At 50.2% G+C, this 21,774-nt stretch overlaps 1 protein-coding gene across 14 annotated transcripts; it reads right to left on the bottom strand.

The window, feature by feature from the left end:
* Positions 1-530: 530 nt before the first annotated feature.
* On the bottom strand, positions 531-21,686 carry UBFD1 (ubiquitin family domain containing 1). 14 transcript variants are annotated; one of them, XM_045072696.1, is made up of 8 exons: positions 21,461-21,685; positions 20,949-21,278; positions 19,617-19,825; positions 16,882-16,947; positions 16,623-16,728; positions 15,785-15,879; positions 12,706-12,788; positions 531-942 (listed from the first exon to the last, which is right to left on the bottom strand). In XM_045072696.1, the coding sequence occupies exons 1-7, from the start codon at positions 21,483-21,485 to the stop codon at positions 12,708-12,710; spliced, it is 912 nt and encodes a 303-aa protein (XP_044928631.1). In that variant the 5' UTR covers positions 21,486-21,685; the 3' UTR covers positions 531-942; positions 12,706-12,707. The 14 variants fall into 14 exon arrangements, with proteins under 14 accessions (XP_044928631.1, XP_044928637.1, XP_044928625.1 ...); XM_045072694.1 differs by lacking the exon at positions 531-942 and adding an exon at positions 7,727-9,560; XM_045072695.1 differs by lacking the exon at positions 531-942 and adding an exon at positions 7,733-7,869.
* Between the last annotated feature and the right edge of the window lie 88 nt (positions 21,687-21,774).

Below are 21,774 nucleotides of genomic sequence, written 5' to 3'. Positions count from 1 at the left end.
TCTGGAGTCAGCTGTTCTGGATCTTTCAGCCCTTGGCAGCTGCACATTTTGCCCAAAAATGCATCCATGTTCGTTTCTGCCGAAGGCCGCACAATTCTGCGGGCTGGCACTGAACAGACCGCTTTGCTGCCATCTTAACCACACACCTGGCAGGGATACCCTTTCACGTCCTCTGTAGCTGGGAAAGTCTCAGAGGAGCCAGAATAAGGGAGAAAAGTCACTGAGTACACACAGATAATTTGCTGATGATGCTACTTTAGGATCTGGATGTTGAGCAGCTGCAAAGATCTTTTACTCTAAGAACTTGCTGGAAAAATCTTTGAGAGACTTGTGTGCCAACACAGGCAGTGAACTGGCCCAGGGTAGCATTCCAAAAGGTGTGTGAATTAAAACAGAATAAATGAGATTGTGTGCATTGGTTTTTTTGATAAGATTTTATTTGAGAGCAAGCATGAGTAGGGAGAGAGGGAGGAGCAGACTCTGTACTGAGCGTGGAGCCCAACCCAGGGTTCAATCCCAGGACCACAAGATTATGATCTGAGCCGAAGGCAGATGCTTAAGCAACTGAGCCACCCAGGCGTCCTTGTGCATTTTGATTTAATAGCCTCCTGCAAATGCCTTTGAGGATCTGTGGTAGGCCATTCCCTTGCTGCCAGGGTGGCTGTGAGGCCAGTCCTGACCAGCTTCCTGCCCCATCTCCAGTTCTTCCACATCACTCTTCGCTCTTCTGTGTCCCCCCAACAGCAAGCGCACGCTTCACTCCATGAAACCATTCTACGCCCTCCAAGGACCAGGCACACTGCGAGGCAGGGCCTGAGCACACATCTCCACTCTCCAAAAGCTCACGGTGTGTAGGGGAGACTTCACGTCCACGTTGCTGCGTCCTGACAGGCTGAAAGGGACGTCTACCTCCGGGTCTGCCTGGAATCATTTAACCTGAATCTGATCACAAGAAAATGAATCTAGAAGGTGGGACTTTAGAAACACGTGTCATGGGGGGAAAGGCCAGTACAACTAACTATTCTAAATTAAAAGGGACCAGAGGTATGTCAACTTCATGGAATGTGAAAGGACCAGGGGAAAATGTTTTGAGAACAGGACCGTATGTAGGTGACACAGCAAGTCCTGTTTCTCAGGTCTAATAACAGGATTGTGGAGCACACCTTACTCTCAGGGGATCAGAGACACTTTGACATTCTGAGGTAAAGCAACAAGATGTCTCCTGCTAACTTTCAGACGTTCAGCAAAAGAAAAACCATGGAAACAGCACAAAGTGAGCAACTGGCAGCCAGGGGACAGGCATGTGCATGCGTCCGCGTATACGCGTGTTCACTTAACTAGTCCTTCCACCACTTGGTTTGAAAATCGTCAGACCAAAAGGCTAAACTTCATGATACATGTTACACAGAGTCTATGGATGGCATACAGGTGGATAGCCAACCAGATGAGATTGGCTAAATGGAAACAATTAAAAAAAAAAATTTACAGTGACATGGAAAGATCAATGTTTTAAATAAAACATAAATAGCATGAACCCATGTCTGTAAAAAACATATCCAAATGTTAGTTATAAATGCCATGATATGGTAGAAATATACTGGCTTATTTCTGTTAATCAGTATTTTTTGTTGTTGTTGTTAATCAGTATTTTTTAAAAAAGATTTTATGTATTAGAGAGAGTGAGAGAGAGCATGAGAGGGGAGAAGGTCAGAGGGAGGAGCAGACTCCCCGTGGAGCTGGGAGCCCAATGCGGGACTCAATCCCGAAACTTTGGGATCATGACCGGAGCCGAAGGCAGTCGCTTAACCAACTGAGCCACCCATGTGCCCCTGTTCATCTGTAATTTTAAAATAAAAACCAGGGCGCCTGGGTGGCTCAGCTGGTTAAGCATCTGACCTTCGATTTTGGCTCAGCTCATGTTCTCAGGGTCCTGGACCTCTGTGGGGTTCTATGCTCAGCAGCGAGTATGCTTGAAATTCTCTTTCTCCCCACTGTGCTCTCTCTCCCTAGAAGATAAATAAATAAATCTTTAAAAAAAAAAAGCTATGAAGGAGCACCTGGGTGGCTCAGCGGGTTGAGCCTCTGCCTGTGGCTCAGGTCATGATCCCAGGGTCCTGGGATGGAGCCCCTCACTGGGTTCCCTTCTCAGCAGGGAGCCTGCTTCTCCCTCTCCTGCTATACGCCTGCTTGTGCACACACATGCTCTAATAAAATCTTAAATTAAAAAAAATAATAATATTTAAAAAAGTAAAAGTACGTGAGAACTGAGCAGAGGTGCTGATGTTTGGGAAAAACGCTGGCAGGCAATGAGCCCGAGGAAAGCTCCTAAGGTTCTGTGGGAGCTAGCCAGGCAGGCCGGAGAGCGGCGTACACTAAGACGGGAGGTGCGGCGTCAGTTTGGTCAGTCTGCGCACTGCTACAGCACGAACTCACGGGCAGGCTCCTGACGGTCGCTGGGATCAGGTCACAAAGCAGGGGTTTAGTCTGGTTAAGGAACGTGTCAGCAGCGGGTGCTGACAGGACCTATAGGGGAAACGGGTTAGATATATTTGGCCAAAGGGTGGGCTGAGGGGATGGGAGTGGTGGTTACTGGAAAAGCCCATGAGAAAAATGCAGATTTGGGGATTGGGAGGACAAGGGATGGACTGGGAAGATATTCTGGGAATAAAAATGGCAGCACCTGGTCAGATAAAAAAGGTAGGAGCCTAGGATCTCAAGTGTATGGCGTGGGTGCTGCCCGAGTTGCTGTCTGAGGGGCGAGAGAACTAAGGGCTATAGAATTTCAGTTGGGGACTGTTGGATTTGTTCGCGGGACACCCAAGCAGATGACAACCAGCAAGAGCTCAAGAAAAACTCCGGACTGGAGTCTGAGTGTCTGCCAGGCACTTCCCCAGTGCTAGTTCCCTCCACCTGCTAAGTCCCCGCTGAGTTAAGCTCTCAGCCTGAAGGGCTTGAAGTGAGAATGACTGACCCTCAGTTCCTGGGATGGATCCTTACATGTGTGACTTTCACCGCCTTCAAGGATGGATCAGACCTAAGAACTGAGTGAGAGGATTACCCACCACTTGAAATTCGTTTAGCAAGTACATGTACTATTGTTTTCATTTTATTTTTTAAAGATTTTACTTATATATTTGTTACAGTGAGAGAGAAAGAGCACAGGCAGGCAGAGGAGAAGCAGGCTCCCCGTGGAGCAAGGAGCCCGATGCGGGACTCGATCCCAGGACGCTGGGATCATGACCTGAGCCGAAGGCAGAGGCTCAACCCACTGCGCCACCCGGGCGCCCCTACTGTTTTCATTTTTAACATGGTAGCCAATTAATAAATGTCAGGGTTCAAAGTTTAAAAACAGAATTTACAAACACAAGTTAGAGTCCTTAACACATCTACGGCTAAACCAGGGAAAGAAGAAAGTCTACAAAAGAAAACAAAGTAGCTTATTGGTTCTCTACCATAAGCTGCTATCCTAGAGCACAGGCTAGCTACAGGTGAAGTAGCCTCTGGCAGGCACGCAAGCCTGGCTTGTGGTTAGCTTCTCTGTGCCCATGTCCTCTAATGGGTGGAACAGGGGGCGACCAGCGATGTGGTGAAGGACCGGCAACAATGCAGGTGAATCATCTGACCCAGTGCCCGCCACCCGGTTAAATACTGATGAAGGAGCTGGTGTCACGGGACCTAAAGGCAATGTGTGCAAGTCCCCTACCAAGTACCTTGTCTTGGGATCTAGCAAGAGGTCAAAACGCTGCTAGGTGGTCTGCCAGGTGGTGCTGCTGTTTTCTAGTTTGGAGTGTCTGAAAGCCCCGGACCAAGGAATGGTCAACCAGGACATGCCTTAGATGCGAAGATTCCCACGTCTGTGTGTTTGAGGAGGGCAACAAGCGCCCTGAGAGCTCCGTCTGGCAAAGCAGAGTGGGGGTTAGCCGGTCAGCTTCCTCACAACCTGACTCGAGCGCCTGCACCAGGCTAGGTCTGAGATTCTGGATTTTCCGGTTACGGGAGCCAAATCACTCTGCTTATGCCATACGAATCAAGACTGTCGCCAAAAACCAAGAGTTCTGAGTCCTGGAGCCCTGAACTTAGATGTGGGAGGGGAGCCCGAGCGAGCAGCGGGCGGCAGGACTGTGCCCCTGCCCCAGCCTCGGGAACCACGGCCCTGGCCAACCAGACAAACCCGCGACATAAAAAAGAGCAAAGATTCAGAACAAGAATGGAAGAGGAGGTCTGGGGGTCACAGTGTAAATTAAGATGAAAGAAACATATGGGCGAAATTACCTTAAAGTGAGACAGAAAAACCAAGACTAGCAACAACAGAAAAGATAAAACGGTATTGGAAAAAAAAAAAAAAACCCACAAGATTGTCATAAATATTTAAGAACAGGCGCATCTGGATGGCTCAGTTAGCTAAGCGTCTACGCTCTTGATTTTGGCTCAGGTCATGATCTCAGGGTCCCAGGATCAAGCCCCATATTGGGCTCCACACTCAGCGGGAAGTCTGCTTAAGAGTCTTCCCTCTCGGGACGCCTGGGTGGCTCGTTGGTTAAGCCGCTGCCTTCGGCTCAGGTCATGATCCTGGGGTCCTGGGATCGAGTCCCGCTTCAGGCTCCTTGCCCCACAGGGAGTCTGCTTCTCTTGCTGCCTCTGCCTGCCTCTCTGCCTGCTTGTGTGTACTCTCTCTCTCTCTCTGACAAATAATATAAAATCTTAAAAAAAAAAAAGAGACTTCCCTCTCCCCACAGCTCATCCTCTCTCTCAAATAAATCTTTGAACACACATGAAGATTACGAGTTGGGAAAAACTAGCTCTAGAAGATACTTTAGTTTGTTTATCAGGTATTATTGAATCGATAGAGGAGTTTTCTTAGGGAAGACAATGCTGTTGTGATAAAGTATGACAGTCATTCTGAGACCAGTGCTCAATGCCATGATGTCTGCATGTCTGTCAAACATTGTGGTAGAATAAAATGCACATGTGTCTAGGGAAGAAAGCAAGCATGTGTGGTTAAATTTTAAGAAATGGTAAAAGCTAGGTGAAAAGTATGAGGTGGTCACTGTAGCATGTTTCAACTTTCTGTAGGCTTGAAAATGTCCAAAGCAAAACACAACAAAAAAAGGGAAAGCAGTGAGGCATCAAAATTAGGTAAGTGGGAGGGGGTAAAACAGAAGCAAATTTGAGAATTCAGAGTTGCAAAATGGGGTGAACAGTAGGAAAGGTTTTATCAAGGAGGGTAAGGCTAACAAGGCTTCAGATCAAAATTAGTCTTGGTAAACTAGGAAAAGCCAGAGGGGTTAATTCTGGCTCAAAGGAGCCAAGTAGTGTTGGCACAGAGCTCATGGGGGAAGCATGTCATGTTCCCACAGCATGGATGGGCCAACCAGAGCAGCTCTCAAGCAAGAGTAGGAAGAAGTCATTGCCTCTTGCCCTAATGACTGTCTGGTTCGTGGGGTCCCTACTGCAGAAAGGGATGTTAGTTATTACTGCTGAGACAACGCTAGACCTCTCCCCAAAAAGTACCGTAGATATTCAGGCTGGAGTTCATCTCATTCTCCATCTGAGGACAGTCGATCATCCTGTACGTTTGAAGGTGCCTGAAATACTTCAAAGCTGGCGTAAAATCCAGCAGCACCCTCTGTGCACACAGAAGATTCTCCAGGTGGGCAACAGCCAATGTACAGCACGTGGCACGGCTCACCCTTGCCTCCCCCATAGAGCAGATCTTTAAGGACCTGACAGTACTGCTTTGGGATTGAGATTCTGGGAAAACGGAGGGGCGGGGGTGGGGGAGGGGGAGAGTCAGGGAAGGGCAACTTGACCAGAGCCTTCAGGAACATTTACAAAGTGTATAGAGGAGAGAGGGCCCCGTGGATGATACTGGGTCAAAACCAGTTGTGACCAAATATAAGGACTCTTCATGCCAAGGACTGTTTTGTCCTGTTTGGGGAAACAGTTCCCCCCCTCGGGCAAGTCACACAGGGTACTAGTCAGAAAGCATAAGGACAGGAAGCAGCTTCCCTCTGATGCCTGGAGGCCACAGCACAGAGGAGGGCTGCCCTAACCCGAGTGCATCAGTTGGTCATTCTGGCTAACAGAGGAAATAAACCAGAGTCATTGTATCAACTGTTTTGCACAGGAACAAATTTGGATATACTTAAAATCAAATAAATAAGAGTGACATAGCAGACCACAGCTGGCAAAAAAAAAAAACAAAAAACAAAACAAAACCAAAAAAAACCCCCACCCCAGGCCTAGTCCCAAGCATCAATCAGTCTGTCCCCGGTACGGAGCAGGCGCGCGTGAAAAACGGGAAGGAAAAGGAAACGCACTTAATTATCAAACTTTAATTGAGAGACTAATCTTACAGGATAAACAATAAGACAGCTAGTCAAGGTTACACTTTAAAAAAAATCCAGCAGCGCAGATCTAATAGACTAAATACGTTCATCTCCTCCCAAACAGGCATTTGATTTAAAAACAGAAACCAGAACAGAGTGCACACCACAAGGAAACATGGTACTTACGTATATTGTCAAATAATTCTGCAGAACTCTTTAAGAAAGAAAAGGAAAGAGGTTTCTAGACATTTAGAAAGCAGTAGAACCACCCAGCCTGGCAGGTCGAGGTGCCGGAAATTCTGCACTTCGGAGGGCTCCTGACCACCTGTAACTCCGGAGAGGCCGTCCGGCCCTATTAAGAAGAAAACAGGTGCCAGTCCTCGCTGGAGAGGACTTCCTCACAAAGCCTTCAGACGAAGGGACCATCCTTTTCCGAGACAAGAGGCATGAAGAGAGCAGCAAGGAGCAAGAGAAAGGTCTCCCTCAGAAGACGGGGTGGAAAGCAAGCCTGCCCTTGCATGGCCCTGGCACGCGGAGTCGATCCCTTCCCCTTCGCGGCCCCAGCAAAGAAAGGGGAGGCCAAGTGCAAGAGCCAGGATGGCTCCTCCAGGCACATGGTTAAAGTGAAGAGAAGAGGAGAAAGCAAGTCCCTTCTGGCTGAAATATGGCGACTTTGCTGAGACGTGGCCAAGTGGCAGAGCTGGTCTCTTTGGGCCTTGTAAGGCAGAGCAGCAAGTAAGTGCCTACCGAGGCCTCGCTGGCCCCCACTGTGTCCATGGAGCACCCTTAGCTCAGTTCAGTCTCATCTAAAAAGAGCGAACGCTACTTGCGAAAGGCCCAGCTTCAACTAAAATACTTCATACCAGAGGAGTTCCAGCCGCTCGCGAGCCAGCTTTTCAGAGGACCGGACTGGCAGGAACAGAGCTGCGAGGGCCTGGCGTCCGGCAGGGGTGACCCTGTCACTGCTCTGCCAGTGGTCTCGGGGAGGGAAGAAAGGCCTGCCGTCCGGGAGCAAAGCCCCGGAGGATGATCGCCGGCACAAAGCCTGGAGGAGAACGCAGCCCCTGGGGAGGCTCGGCGAAGCTCCCCACAGGGAAAAAGATGTCGAGCCTGGCTCCTTGCGCGCCCAGCCCCTCCCCAGGACCAGCTCCTCCTGGAGCCCGGCCTCTGCCACGGTGAGGGAGGGCACGACCCCAGCGAAGGAACCGCACAGAAACAATCCTGAGGACAAATGAACACTGTGATGCCACCGAGGGGGGACAAGGACTTCAATTTGCTAACACAGATTTAGTCGGAACATTCTGGACCGAAAACAAGGTTAGGAAGAGACCGCTCACGGGACCGAGGGAAAAACCGGGAATACTGCTGTGACCCAGACATGGATCTTAGTCAAATACTTCTCCCAGTGGCTTCTGGTGCCGTCCACCTCTGCTCTCCCGAGGGCTCCCGGCAAGGTCTCCATGCAGACAGGGTCAGGAGCTAGAGCTCGAGATCGTTCTAGCAAATTTACTGAGCTCTGTAAAGCAATACTCCAACGGCTCTGTACGAAAAGATGTCGTTGACGTTATTATTTATATATAGTATTTTGAAGTAAGGAAAAAAGCACCATTTTACGTAAAATAAAAAGACTCACGCAGGCTTTGGTCCTGTCTAGAAATGACAGCAGCCTGAGTGAGAAGCAGTTTGGCCCTTGGGGAGCAGGGAGGCAAGGGGACATACACGCTCTCACTGGGAGGAGGGGGAGGGGGACAGAGGGCAGGGGCAGCGACTTAACAGGGCAAACCAGGAGACCTGGCGGGAAGGGCCTCGGAGAGCAGCACTGCGAGGCCAGTCAGGGGATGGAGACACCTGCTTCGCGAGAACAAAGGTGGGTGTGTGGCACCGTCAAGACACGTCTCCAGGACAGGGGCGCTGGCCAACAGAAAAGGGCAGTGTTCAGACTGAGAGGACCCTCTGCCTGCTTCGGCAGCGCTTCCTCCGCAGACCCGGCCGCTGCAGAGGAAGGCTCTGACGAGTAGCAGAGCGGCCCTTCTTCTCCAGGAACTGCAAGCCAACAAGGACAGAAAAGCCGCAGTGACAGTGACTGCTCCTTCGAGGGATGACGAACAGGCGGTTTCTTGGATGCTACACTTCACAAGAGGTACGTATGCCCCCCCCCAAAAAAGCAAGAGTAGAGTTCCCTGCCCAGATGTGTGACTGGGCAAGGGCTACCCCGTGAAAAGCACGAGTCTGTCTACAGGGGCTGGATTCCTGAACTACGGCTTGGAAGGGAAGGGCATAGAGCGTCACCAGGAACTGGCTCACAAGGGTTAGTCATCTGAGGCGAACACATGCTAATTACATTTCACAGGATGAGGGGGAACAGCCTAGAATCCAGAGTGTGGTTTGGAAAATCTCTCACCAAAACTTACTATGAGAGCCTGCAGCCAGGGAGGGGAGAATTGCAAAGCCAGCCAGCACAGAACAGCGAAGAGCACAGAGGGGACCATTCACCAAGAGACTCGCCCTCGTGTCCGAGTTCATCGAGCCGTAAGGAGACAACAGAAGCTCACGTGTACCAAGAACTTAAGGGCTAAAACCAGAAGAGGGTGAGCTAATCACGAAAGCAATTTATCACATTTTCGATGCTTAAGCACATCGGCCAACCCACTAGGTCAACATGTCTTTTATTGGGAAAGGCAGCATCTCTGAACCCGGGATGAAGGACACTTGAACATAATGTATGAGCAGAAGGACCAAATGGAGAAGCATAATTGAAATAATCGTTGGACTGCTTAAGAATTTCTCCGAACTTCGAAAGAAAGAAGGATCTGGGCCTGTGGCTATAGGGCTGTAGGAATGGTCTTCCATCCAGCTCCTCCTTCAAGTGGACTTTGTCTGCCTGGGGGCTGTGGCTTTTGGGCAGCGCAGCCCAGGCACACCCATGCCAGGCTGGGTCTCAAAGCCCTATCAGTGAGGGCACCAGACAACCAGGACACCAGCAGGTGAACTCCCCAGAGACTAGGGTCCAAGGGGCAAGACGTTTAGACGGGAGTCATGGTCAGACACTCGGCTGCTCGACACGCAGTGCAGCAGGTGCGCGCACTCCCTGCCCTAGACCAAACAGTTCTTCCTCTCCCGCCGTGCATTCTCGAGCAGCAGCACGGTGGGGGGGAGGCCAGGAGAGGAAGCATCGATGAGGTACAAAATCAGGAACTGACATCTTTGGGTTTTTAAAACAAAAATTCAAATCTAGGAAGTGAGAACATAAAAAAGGGAAAAGAATTAAATCTGAATCCATGGACAGAAAAATATGGCTTACTAACCCCCCCCTCCATTTTGCATACAATTTGATATCAGAAAAACCAAAACCAAAACCCAATTCATCACAACACAGTCCAAATGTTTGCAACCGAAGATTTATGAAAATACCTCAGTTAAAATCGCTTAAAAAAAAATAAAATAAAAAGGAAACCAGCAAGCTTTTGATCATTCCTTTCCAAATAAGACTGGCAGAGCTCCTCTCAAACGCACTGAACAGTATTCCACACAACGTGCTCGAACTCAGATTTATTGATTTCCACGGTATGGACTTGAAAAATGGTATGAAGCTGACTGCCAGAAAAGGGAACCGGTGATTTTAAGTTAAAATTAAGCTAATGGTGAAAGTACATCACCTCTGGCTTCAGTCACCACATCACCTTAGAGTGGATATAGGGTTTTTGTTTGTTTGTTTTTGAACAAAGTCCCAGAACTCTGAAATCCAGGGATGCTGCAGGCCTCTCCCAGCAATGTCCTTCACTTTGGGTCAGTCTCCTGGGCCAGAGGTGAAAGTGCTTTCAAAAATACTGCCACTTGCCCAGCACAGTGTCTTTGATTGCATCCACATACTGAGTTGGGACCCAGTACACCCAGTAGTAAGAGGCTTCCGTGGGGCCCAACTGAAACGCCTGGAAGGGAAAAAGGGAAACCAAGCGGTACTTGAGAGGTCAGGAGGCGGAGCAGGCAGCGCGACACACATGGGGCTGGGGGTGCGGGCTGAGAAGGAAGGTACTAAGGGAAGGGGAAACACTGTGCACACGGGGAGTATTCTCCTGGACCCCGCCCCCCCGACAGAGGTGGTGGGAGAGTTAAGCATAGCCGAGCCTAAAGCAGTGGCTCCCAAACTTGGGTGTGCATCAGAAGCATCCAGAAGGCTTGTCAGTACAGACTAGTTGGGCTCCACCCCCTAGAGCATCTGATCTGGGAGGTCCACGGCCGGAGAATCTGCATTTCTAACAAGCTGCCGGGCAATGTCGTGCTACTGATCCAGAGACCAGTTTGAGAACCACTGCCCTAGAAAAACTGTCACACGTGCACAAAGAAACAGATCTGAAATGTTCACAGCAGCACCGTCACAACTGGTAACAACCTGGAAACAACCTACATCTCCATCGGTTAGGAAACGCACAATTATAAGGGACATGACCTATTTGTCTGAATGCGGGATCCTTTTTCAAAGGTATGAATCGGAGATACAGTTGATACAGACACATCACAATGTCAAACCAAAAACAGCTGCTTGCAGAACGATACATACCATGATACTGTTTATGAAAACTGAAAAACACACAAAACAGTACTGCACCTTGTTCATGGGTTTATACGAACACAAAGCAGAAAGCTGGGAAGGATCCACATGAGAAATCATGCCATGGTAATGGGGGAGGGGAAGACAATGGGGACGTATTCGTTGTGGGTAGATTTTCTTTTATTAAAAAAAAAAACAGTTTAAAGCAATTCACAGAATATTTACGACAGTCATTTCTTGGTGATGGATATCTGAGTTTGTTATACTCTTTTCTGTTCTCTTCTGCATTTTCAAACATTTCCCTAAGAATGAAAAGCACAGCCATCCCTCTCTGTGAACCATATATGACACCATTAATCTAGCTGCTGAAATGACACCTGCAAAATGAGCAGAGTACTTTCATCCAGACAGAGGTCAAGGTGCCACTCCATGGCGTTTAGTGAAGAGACGGGACTGTCAGCACTCCTCTCCGCCAGAAATGACCCGAGAGAAAAAAGCATTTGAACTGAGTATTAAAGCCTTAGCCACCCAGACTGATTTCCTGAAGGATGTCTGGATGGTCCCCTCAGCCTGCGGGGACTCCCACTCACCGGGCTGTTTGCAAAGCGGGGCTGCGAATGCCACAGGGCCAAATGGCGGAGATGAACATTTCAAAAGGGAGCGAAGGGGCCCAGCGGACAGTATCTAGAAGCTGACTTCATAAACGGGAAAAATATACGAGTATGCAGAACAAATCTGTTTGTTTGTTTGCAATCCTTTAAGGATGAGGGGCGGAAGGGCAGCAGCCCCTGTGACACTGTCACTCTCAGGACACCCAGGAGCCTGCAGTGCCAGGACCGCAAGCCCAATATCATGGACTGGCTTCAGCGCCTCTGAGTGGACAGACACCAACAGGGCAAAAGAGGGGCCCAGCCATCTGCGCAGGACCTCCCTACCACCAAATCGCATTTTCCCTGGGATCTTCCAACGCGTCCCTCTGCTGGGGACCTTTGTAACCCCGATGCACAGGTCAAAGCACTAGCTGCTCCTCAGCCCTGCAACGGGGCTCACACAGCCATAGCGCTGGTGGCCGCATGCTAAAAAATCTGCCCCTTTGGCTGGAGAATGCGGGCAGCCCTTGCCCCATCCTACAACTGGCTCTGGGCAGGTCCCTGTCGGAGTAACTAAACTTCACTCCTAAAGGGGCCCCTCCCAACCATGCTGGGAAAATTCGGGGGCGTGCCCGAGCACTGCACTTCACTTACATGCCCTGCATCCCTGAACTCTCGGCTTTGCTCTGCACAAACCTGGGGACTGCCTCCAAACATCCTATCTCGAGAAAGAACAGCCTGCTCTCTTCAGAGTAAACCTCCGTGCGGAATGACGACCACAGACCCTGTCCTCCCCACGGTGTCCTTGGCCACCTGGGAAGAGCGCCACCACCACAGAAAGGGGACCATCTGTGTCCTCACAAATGCCAAGGCTAGTGGGAGATTTTGTTTTATAAGCAGGACAAAACTTAAGATGAAAACCCACAAGCCAATCCTCCTCTTTGTGTTTATTCTCCTGATTTAAAGACAAAAATAATACAAATGAGAGGAAGATAAAGCTATGAAAACATATCCCCTTTAAACTGATTGGGGGGCAGGTGTTGCAAAAATAAACTTAGGAACAGGTCATGGATTGAGTTCTAAGGAGATGAAGAAATGTGAGGATCTTAAAACGGTGCGTCTTCGGAATACTGAGTTTTGCTTCTTCGGTTAAGAAAGTTTCGTTAGAACTCCGGTCCCTGCTAGATGAGCAGAAGCGGGAGTGCAGTGAGAGGCTAAACCACGCCGGGCTACTTACCATCATGTGGTAGTCTTCGTGTCCTTCGATAGGTTCACTGACCACATTTTTAATGGAGCCCATGGGCAATTTCTCAGTCCGCTCTAGTTGAGAGGGATTACAGAGATTACTCAAAGGCCCTCCTGTCCACTCCTGTGACTCAGCAGTCCCTTATCAGGGCTGGCGGTTCTGGGTTCTACTGTAATCTCAAGTCTCCCACGTGCTCTAAGGACGATGGGACAGGGTGGTCTGACCACCGCACCCAGGGCTCTGCTTGGCAGATGGGAATTTCTTGGGAGCAAACGGGAACAGGGTTGGCCATAGCATATATTAAAGGCCTCTGAGAGCAGAGATAGTGCTTTCCTGTGTGATTTTCTTCAAGGCTGGCAATTTATAAACACCCAAGGATTTCCACTGCAGCCTTCTCGCCTGAGCCCAGCACTGGCTAAGGTCTTTGGCACCTGGGGAGGGGGTAGTCAAGAGGATGGAGAACCGAGGCAACAGCATGCCCCTGTAGCTCGCACAGGCAGGGAGTGCTCGGGGGCTGCTTCTAGTCTCTAGCCCATCCTCCTCCTCATCTGCCCTCCCCACAACCCTTCCCTCTCCCGACCCCCGAACCCTCCCCATACACACACCTGAGGAAGTGCTCTTAACACATTTACAACCTCTGGCGATCAACCCTCAAGGTATCACTTATCACAGGGGGGTCAGAAGACACTTTGCAGCAACTTCAAGGGTGGCAGGTAAGAAAGAGGCGGCAGTGAGGGATGGCAGGAGTGAGAGGAGCCTGCAGGAAGTGAGGCCAGTGTCGCAGGGCGGGGCAGGAAGGCAGGAGGGGGGCGCAGTGTCTGTGCAGCAAGAACCCACCCCCCCAGGAGCGGCAGACACAGCAGGGGCCGGGACGTTCTCAACAAAGTTAAATCAAGTCAGAAAAAATCATGACAGTCTTTGCAGAAAGAAAATTCTGGAAAAGAGAATCTGCCAATGGATGAGGAGGGGAAAAAAACAGACTGGAATTTACAGGCCTGGGCTCTAGTTTAGCTGGTGACTGGAGACATTTTACTTCCACTCCGTGGGCCTTGGTGTCTGAAAAATGGGGCGTGGGGAGAATGGACGTGAGGGTGTCCATCCTGGCTGTGACTTTCAGTGGCTCTCAGTGACCCACAGGCAGGATCTGACCGGCAGCTGTTTTTAAGATTGCAACTTTTTAAACCACCAGCCACCTTGAAAGGTCCCGAGATTTCACACAAAAAGATACATTTCTGGCTTCTCTTGAAAACACGATCCTGGGCCCACATTCCTGAGTGACAGCAATGAGCTCGATCAGGCTGGACGCCCCTCCGCACTGGGCGCACACTCCCCCGGCCGCTTGTCCCCGCCACGTCTCCTGCCCGAGGCTGCGAGGCTCCCCCCTCCCCCCCCACCCCGCCACGCTACCACGGAGACAGCTGAAGCTGCGAGACACCCCACAGAGAGCGGGGCCAAGCAGCTGTCGGCATGGTCATCCCACAGCAGCTTCTTGCCAGCGGAGAGATGAAGCCGGTGGCTGGTGGCCAACTCCCCAGAACGCGCTGTCCTGCTGGGAGGGTGCTCAGGACGCCCAGAGGACAAGATTCCCGGCCAGCGAGAACACTGCCTGCCACACACCGCTACAGTGGTCTGCGTGGGAGCGAACATCTCAGCCCCGGCGCCCATGAAGCCGGGACTCCTGGCCGTGCTCTTTCAGCAGGCTGGTGAGAAAGGACACTTTCCACAGCCCTGACACCCCAACCTACCCAGATTCTTTCGAGTGCTGCCTTCATGCCCAAGCGGTAAAGCAGCAGCTTCCCCGAGCCGAGAGAACACCTCCACCCCGGGTACGGGACGGTCCACTTCGGGCCTGCGGTGAGGACGCGCTTCCTAACACAACCTCCTAACACAGAGGCCCCGAGGAACCAATGAGCACCAGCAGACGTAGTCCTCACTGGCCTCCCTGGCCCACACCTACCCTCCTGGCCCACAGGAAACTACCTGCATCAGCCTCAGCAGCTCCCTTCCAGCAGACTGCCCGCAAGAGAAAGCGCAAGTGGAGGAAGAGGCAGGAACTGGGGAAGTCAGTGCCACGACGGGGAACTAAGCAAAGTCACCTGCGAAGTCACAGCCGAGGAAGGGTCTGACAAACGCAGGGCAGCTCACGGTGGACGCGCACTGACCGTGTGGAAAAGGGTCCAAAGGCCCGTGGGAAAACCCAGGAAGCCCCTCCACGTTCTGCAATGCTTGCTCTGACCATGCAGTTAGAGTTGAGGGTGGAAGGAAGGAGACGTAGCAGGTTCTCATAGAATCGTGAGAAAACTCCTGCGCTTTGGCGTTTTGGTCTATGTTTCCTTACGTGAGGACCAGCAGAGTGACAAATGAGAATACGTGCGTTGGCACTCGGGATGACAAGAAGCCTCACGCCCCACCGCCCCGCTGATTACTTCCTGTAAATCTGGGGTCCCACTAGAAGCAGAGTCCTACCGAATGGCCTGTCCCTGAAACCAGCCAACCTCACATGATGGGACCCCCTATACCTCTCTTTAGCATTTACCTCGAACACTCAATACCTACAGTGTTGGCCAGAACCAGGTGAATTAGTCATGTTCGGTTCCCTCCGGGAATCTAACAGGGGGACAGACAAGTCAGAGAGTAATGAGTGCTCTGCAGAGGTAAACGGAGCGCTCTCAGAACAGAAGCGGCAGCAACTCATTTGGAGGGGGGGGAAGGCACCGGGGAAGGCTTCGTTAGGAGAGGACATGTAAGTAGGGCCTCTGGAGATTGTATTAACAACGAGGAATGGGAAGAAGGCATTCCAGGTAAGTGCCCGGCAGGAGCGAAGACGTGAGGCTGTGCAGGGCACGGTGGGAACTGCAGGCTGGTGCAGCTGAAGCCCACAGCGTGTAACGGGGCAAGCGGGGCAGGAGGCTGGGTCTAAAATTTGACAACACTGGACACTACGTTTAGGCATTTGAACTTGGCTCTTCCAGGCCGAAGGTTTCTGAGCATGGGAACCAGGGAGGAAGATGGGTAGGACAAAACAGAACACAGACAGGGCAGGGAAACAGGTTAACTCGCTTTAACAAACCTTTAAAGATGCTAGGAGTCTTAACTGGCACAACAGAGTGGCAAAAAAAGGGACACAGATAATTCTGGAGTGTAACTGACAAGACTTTGAACCATCTGGGGGAATAGAAGGGGAGGAGAGTCAGAGACAATTCCCAGCCAACAGCAAGCAGCAAGCCCGCCCCACCAGGCACAGGCAGGGGTAGGTGGAGGCAGGCAGAGCACAAACAGGCAGGGAGGGAGGGGCGGGTCCACGGTACCAGGAAAATGCACCCAGTACGGGGACAAACTCTGACCTCCAGGGGCCAGGCAGGTGACATTTCATGAACAAAGCTGGCTCCAAACGAAGCCCACGGACAGTGAGGACTGTGACATGGCTCATCTGAACCTACTACTTTGGCTCCAGCCGATCGCTGCCATGTGAGAATGCAGGTCCAGAATGCCTACATCTTTTGACTTTTTTTTCTTTTTTCTCTCTTTTTTTTTTTTTTTTTCAAGAGAAGCCCAAAAACCCCCACATCAGATCAAGTGAAATCTCTCTGATTTTTACAGAATGTGTGTAAATCCAAAAAACTCTTGTCTGGGGGCCACACCTGGCCCTCAGACTGAACATCTGGGACCTAGTTTTGGGTACAAATGAAGAGCCACTGTTGATGGACTGGCCCTGACATAAGACTGAAAAAAATGAGGGAAAAGGGTCCAAACAGAAGGGGAGCATCTAAAAGCAAAGACAAAAAGCCAGGGGCACGCAAAGCACAGTGAAGAGAGAGATTTCAGGAGAAGCACAGTCGCACCCATGACTGAGTGCTGCTGGGTGCCCGAGGCAGCAAGCCGGGAAGAGGACAAGAGCAGGAACCTACCTTTAGTGCCAATCCACAGCTGGTCTTGTTCCAGCTTGAAGGTGAGTCTCACTTTGCCTCCGGACTTGTTGTACATGCCGGATAAGGGTACCGTTGGCAGGTGCTCCTGGAGGCACAGGAGCACAGTGAGAGACAGGGACCAGAAGCAAAGACAGGGAAGGACAAGGGACAGGATGTGAGGACGTGATCACAGGAACCTCAGGGAGTCAGAAGGTGGGCCTGGCACGTTTTCAGAACCGCACAAAGGAATCTGGCTTACCTGGGCACCCTTAACAGATGGCATCACATCTTCGGGCTTTCCTTTATCCAACACTTTCCTGTGTTGCTAGAATATAAGTCAGAAGAAATGATAAATAAAATAGCTGACTACGTGTTAGTCATATTACTACCTTTCTGAAAAAGAGGAAAAAAGCCTTCCTGTTTTGGTTCAAAAGCTTTCAATGTGTACAGATTATGGGTCCTTTGACATTAAAGAGCAGTGCTGTCTGGCAGTGGTGTCTCTGTTGATAGAAATGTCCTACCTCTGTGCTGCCTAAAACAACAGCCACGAGACACTTGGGTCTAGGAAGCACTTGAAATGTGGCTAATGTAACTAAGGAACTAAGTTCTCGATTTCACTGAATTTTAATAAGCTTTATGTGGCTGTTATATTAGACAGCAAAGTTCTAGAACAACTAAGGTTTCCAGATTGTTAGTTCAAATAAACTATCTCCTCCTCTGACCAAAAAAATCACCACTGAAAGGACGAAACATCGGGCTAAAGAGAACCACAAATGGTGCTGGCCATTTCAGTCAACTTAAACTTAAGACTGAAATGGTGGCCATTTCAGTCAACTTAAACTTCCAAAGAAACTTAAGACGATGCTGGTGATCAGCCTAAAGGCTTACAAGGGGCATTTCCTCAGCAAATGGAAACTCAGACTATTGTAGAATTCTTCCCCACTGCCCCGCCCTCAACCTCAGCTTCACAGGCCAGGAGAGACCTATTTCCAAGATAAATGCCAATTACTCCACAGACTGATATTAACAAGTCTCTGATCCTGTGCCCAACACCGCCCCCCCCGCCCCAGGTTTGAGGCAGCTTGTTAAGGGTTCTCATTAGGCTCATGGCTCCCTAAAACAGCTCTTGAGCAGCCCAAATGCCTGAGCTTGTCTCCTCTCCACTGGTGGCTTTATAGATCACCGGTCACTTTACCAAATGGTAAAGCTGAAACTATGGGACAGCAAGTGAGTGAAGGGGAACAACGCCACCAAAGTGAAGCACCACAGGGTCATGAGCCAATTCAGAGGGCAGAAACCCTCTGGTGGGGATAGAATCAGTATTGCCAGACTGCTAGCAAAGGGTCCCCAAAGGCATCAGCCTCGGATTCCTGAGTAAGGTGACAAAAAGCCAGGAGAACAGGTCCCTCTCATTAGGCCACGTTAAGGCCTCATAACTAGCATCAGTGAAACAGAGCAGCAGACATTAACAACTTAATTTGACTCCTACCTCGCAAGCATCTTTTGGAAGAATTGTCCCTGTGTTGTGGAAAACAGTTTTAAGGCTATTAAGCTACCATCAGTACCTCAAAAGCTATGTTTAAGAAGCGTGTAGTATTTCAAGGGTGTGACCAGTGGGGACATTCACTCACTTCTGAAATACTCACATTTGATAATTTCATGTATGTGGCAGAGGAAACAGGCAAGTGGGGAAAAAAAGTCAACTGTTCAATTCTGACCCCATATATGGGGGTGAAAGGTTCCAAAGTGAATACCTTTCAGATGTTAGCATAGATTTATAACTCCTCATCTAAAACCTTATAGGCAGATGTTCTAGATTATAAGAACCAAGTCTTACAGACTTTATAAAAACAATAACGCTTAAAAATATGTTATACGTCATCCTCTCTAGGATCTGGGGCAGTACCTTATCATTCAAACACATTAATATTCCTACAGAAAAACATGGACATTCACGCTAATTCTGGTCAAGTTTTAATGCCTGGTCAGGTTTTGGAAGCACATGAAGAGGATTATGGGCCTGTAACAAAACTGTATCCTTCTCACACTACTAGCCATATGCCTTGGTGCCTAGAGTCACTAAAACTGATCTTGGTTCGAACTGTTCTAAAAAAAAAAAAAAAAAAAAAAAAAAAAAAAAAAAAACAACAACAAACAAAAAAACAAAAAAAAAACCCAAATTGACCTACTGTACTCGGGACACAGGTTAAGTTGAGACTATCTCAGCTGTGGCCAAGAGACTCCATGACAATGAGTGAAGTTTGCTGGGTGATAAGGTTGCAAGTGATGGTTCTTCCTACCAGTTCCCTCTGCAGCAAAATACTCTCACTTTTCCTAATTACAGAAAGAATTTTAAGGGCTACAGTGAGCACAAGACAAGGCTGGATCTCTTCCACCCAAAATGAGCAACAGGATATTTAAAAAAAAAAAAAAAAAAAAAACAGGCCCCCATTTCATGAACCAGGAGGGGAAAAAAAAAAAAAACTAAACCCAAAACCAGTATAGTTATGTTTCTAGTCAGCTTCATTAGGCTTCCTGAAAAAGTCAGCTTCAGAGGAACTCTGAAAGCTGCTGAGCTCTATGGCTATCCAGAAATGGCTTGTTGACTTGGGGGAAGCCACTGACCAAAACACAAATGTAAGCACTTGTACAAAATGGGGGGTGAACTGTCCTGGTGGCATTTTTCCCTGACACTAGAGGAGAGAAACCCATGTCAGATTCCTTTCAATATCTGGTCTGAAGCCTGCCTGTACAAAGGCCATATCCTAAAGTAAATAGACTTGAGACACACTGACCCGCCAGATGAGACAAAGTTGCAAATCTCAGGTAGTTGTCACCTCCACTCAACAGCCAGCCGCACCCAACTGCTGCCATAAATTTCCATCATGGACCCTGTCCGAAAAGGAGCTTATTCTAGGGAGAATATAACCAGCCAAGGCTCCAGAGGACAAAGCCTCAAACTTCCCAGGACTAGCAGTCACATGACGGACTCACCTTCTGCCTGCAGAGCGGCTCCTTCTTATTCTCTTCGGCCTTTGCACCCTGCTGGGCAGCATCTTTGGGTGTGTTTACGGCTAAAACATCATTTATCGTGGAGCCAACTACCATGATCTTGGCTCCGCTGGTCACTTTTATTTCTCTCAACGTCTTATCCTCAGGAACGAGTCCCTTATACATGACTTTCTGCATGGCAGGGGGGAGACCTTGGAAAAAGGACACAATGAAAGGAAGGGATGAAAAATGTATTTGGGGCGCCTGGGTGGCTCAGTGGGTTAAAGCCTCTGCCTTCAGCTCAAGTCATGATCCCAGAGTCCTGGGATCAAGTCCCACATCGGGCTCTCTGCTCAGCGGGGAGCCTCTTTCCTCCTTTCTCTCTGCCTGCCTCTCTGCCTACTTGTGATGTGTTTCAAATAAATAAATAAAATCTTTTAAAAATAAAAAGAAAAGAGAAGAAAAATGTATCTGGACCAGAACTGTTGGGCAACAGACCTGGAAATGAATACTGCTCCAGCACCTTTGTGTGCTCAGGCAACTCACAACCTCTGTGAGCCGGTTTCCAAAATAGTATGATTTAAGGGCAGGATTTCCTTCTGCGTAGACTTCTTTTAAGGATTAAGAAATAAAACACCACCAAGCATCAAGTCATCGTTCAATAATGTTAGCTATCATTCATTCCAAGTTGTTCCTCAAGCCTCTGATGACACAACTACTGAGAATCCACAGGCCTCAGTTATACAGAAACCAGAAAGGATGAAGTTCTTGTTTTTACCATGTGCTCACAGACTACAGAAGGCAAACTTAAAAAAGAAATCATTTCAGTTGGTAAAGTGTCATAAACGAGACCAGACTAAAAACTAAATGTGAGTATCTGTGAAGGGGACAGCACCACAGTCACCAGCAACGTTCCCTAAATTTCCCTTAGGAGAATTACCCAAGATATTTGCTAAAAATAAATTCCTGGCCCCATTCCAGATCCATTGAATCAAACTCTTCAGGGAAAAGGGTTAGGGGCTGTAAGTTGAACATGTGCCTCAGACGATTTTCATTAGAGATGTCTGGGGCAGCAGTGATTGGAAGCCTGGGCCTAAGAGTCAGACCCGGGCCTGAATCTCGGCTCAGCCCCTTTCTGGCTCTATCACCTTGGGTCTCATCTTCTCCATCGGAATGATGGACATATTAGTACTTACTCCGGAGAACCATTCCCAGCATTGAGGGTGCGGATGCAAAGAGAGTGGCCAGCGCGGGACCTAGCACCGTGCGAGCCTTAGGAATCTAAAGGCGCGGGGGGGAAGGCTGCCTGTCGCTGGACATTACCGCTCCGATTACCTGTAATCGAGTGAATCTTCTGTTTTAGCTCGGAGCCTGTGCTATCCAGGGGGAATTTCACGTCGTGCTTAGTCTTATTCCAGATGATCTTCAGGTCCACCAGCTCCCTGCCTGCGCCGCCGCCCGCATCCTCGCCGTTGCTGACCGAGGCCTGGGCCGCAGGGTCCCCAGGGGGCTGGGCCGGGGCCGGCTGCAGGCTACCTCGCGCCGCGCAGGAGTCCTCCGCTGCCGCCCCCGCCGCGGCTTCGGCCTCCACGCAGTTCAGGGGCCGCGCGGGCACCTCGGTCGCCACCGTCTCGGCCTCCGTGTCCATGCCAGGTTCCTCCATGCCTGCAAGGGGGTTAGGGGGTGGGCGCTCGCCGCAGCTTGGGCCTGGGACTGAACCCTGCTCGGGCGAGGCCGGGCCTCCGCTTCCGAGCCAGGCTACTCCCCACCGGACCGGGCCGCATCCCCCCCGGGGGCCCGCTTCACCTGGGCCCAAACGGGGCGCTCGCCACCCCCGCCACACTCACCATCCGGGGCTCCGGCCGCCGCCATGATGATTGTGTACAACACCCACCGCTCCCGCAGAGGCCGCTGGGAAAAAGCGAGCTGGCTGAGATTGGCCCCCGCAGCAGCCCCTAATCTCTCACAGACTGGCCGGAAACAGGTGGACGTTTCTATGGAGACCCGCCTCCTCCGCTTCCCCGGTCCGGCCCCTGCCACGCTTTAGCTTTCGGGAGCCCAAGGGGGCGGGTCCGGGAGACGGCCCGCTCGAGGAGCTCTGCCCCCTAGAGGCCGAGTGGGGTCGCAGCCGCGCTGGGGGGCGTGGACTTGCAAAGTAGGA

This window comes from Mustela putorius, unplaced genomic scaffold (assembly GCF_011764305.1).
Source record: "Mustela putorius furo isolate JIRA1106 unplaced genomic scaffold, ASM1176430v1.1 tig00004041_pilon_pilon_pilon, whole genome shotgun sequence".
NCBI classification, from domain to species: domain Eukaryota; kingdom Metazoa; phylum Chordata; class Mammalia; order Carnivora; family Mustelidae; genus Mustela; species Mustela putorius.
Note: the sequence above shows the minus strand (reverse complement) of the source record. Positions and strands in the feature narration are given on the sequence as shown.

Bases quoted from the DNA above. Each gene is read 5' to 3' on its own strand.
- UBFD1 (XM_045072690.1), bottom strand. From the start codon at position 21,485: ATGGCGGCGGCCGGAGCCCCGGATG. The intron at 12,789-16,622 runs GTAGGTTCCTGC...CCTCTCAACTAG, and splicing joins GCTGTGGATTGGCACTAAAG to AGCGGACTGAGAAATTGCCC. The intron at 7,870-12,705 runs GTAAGTAGCCCG...CTTTTCGTACAG, and splicing joins ACGAAGACTACCACATGATG to AGCCGTTGGAGTATTGCTTT.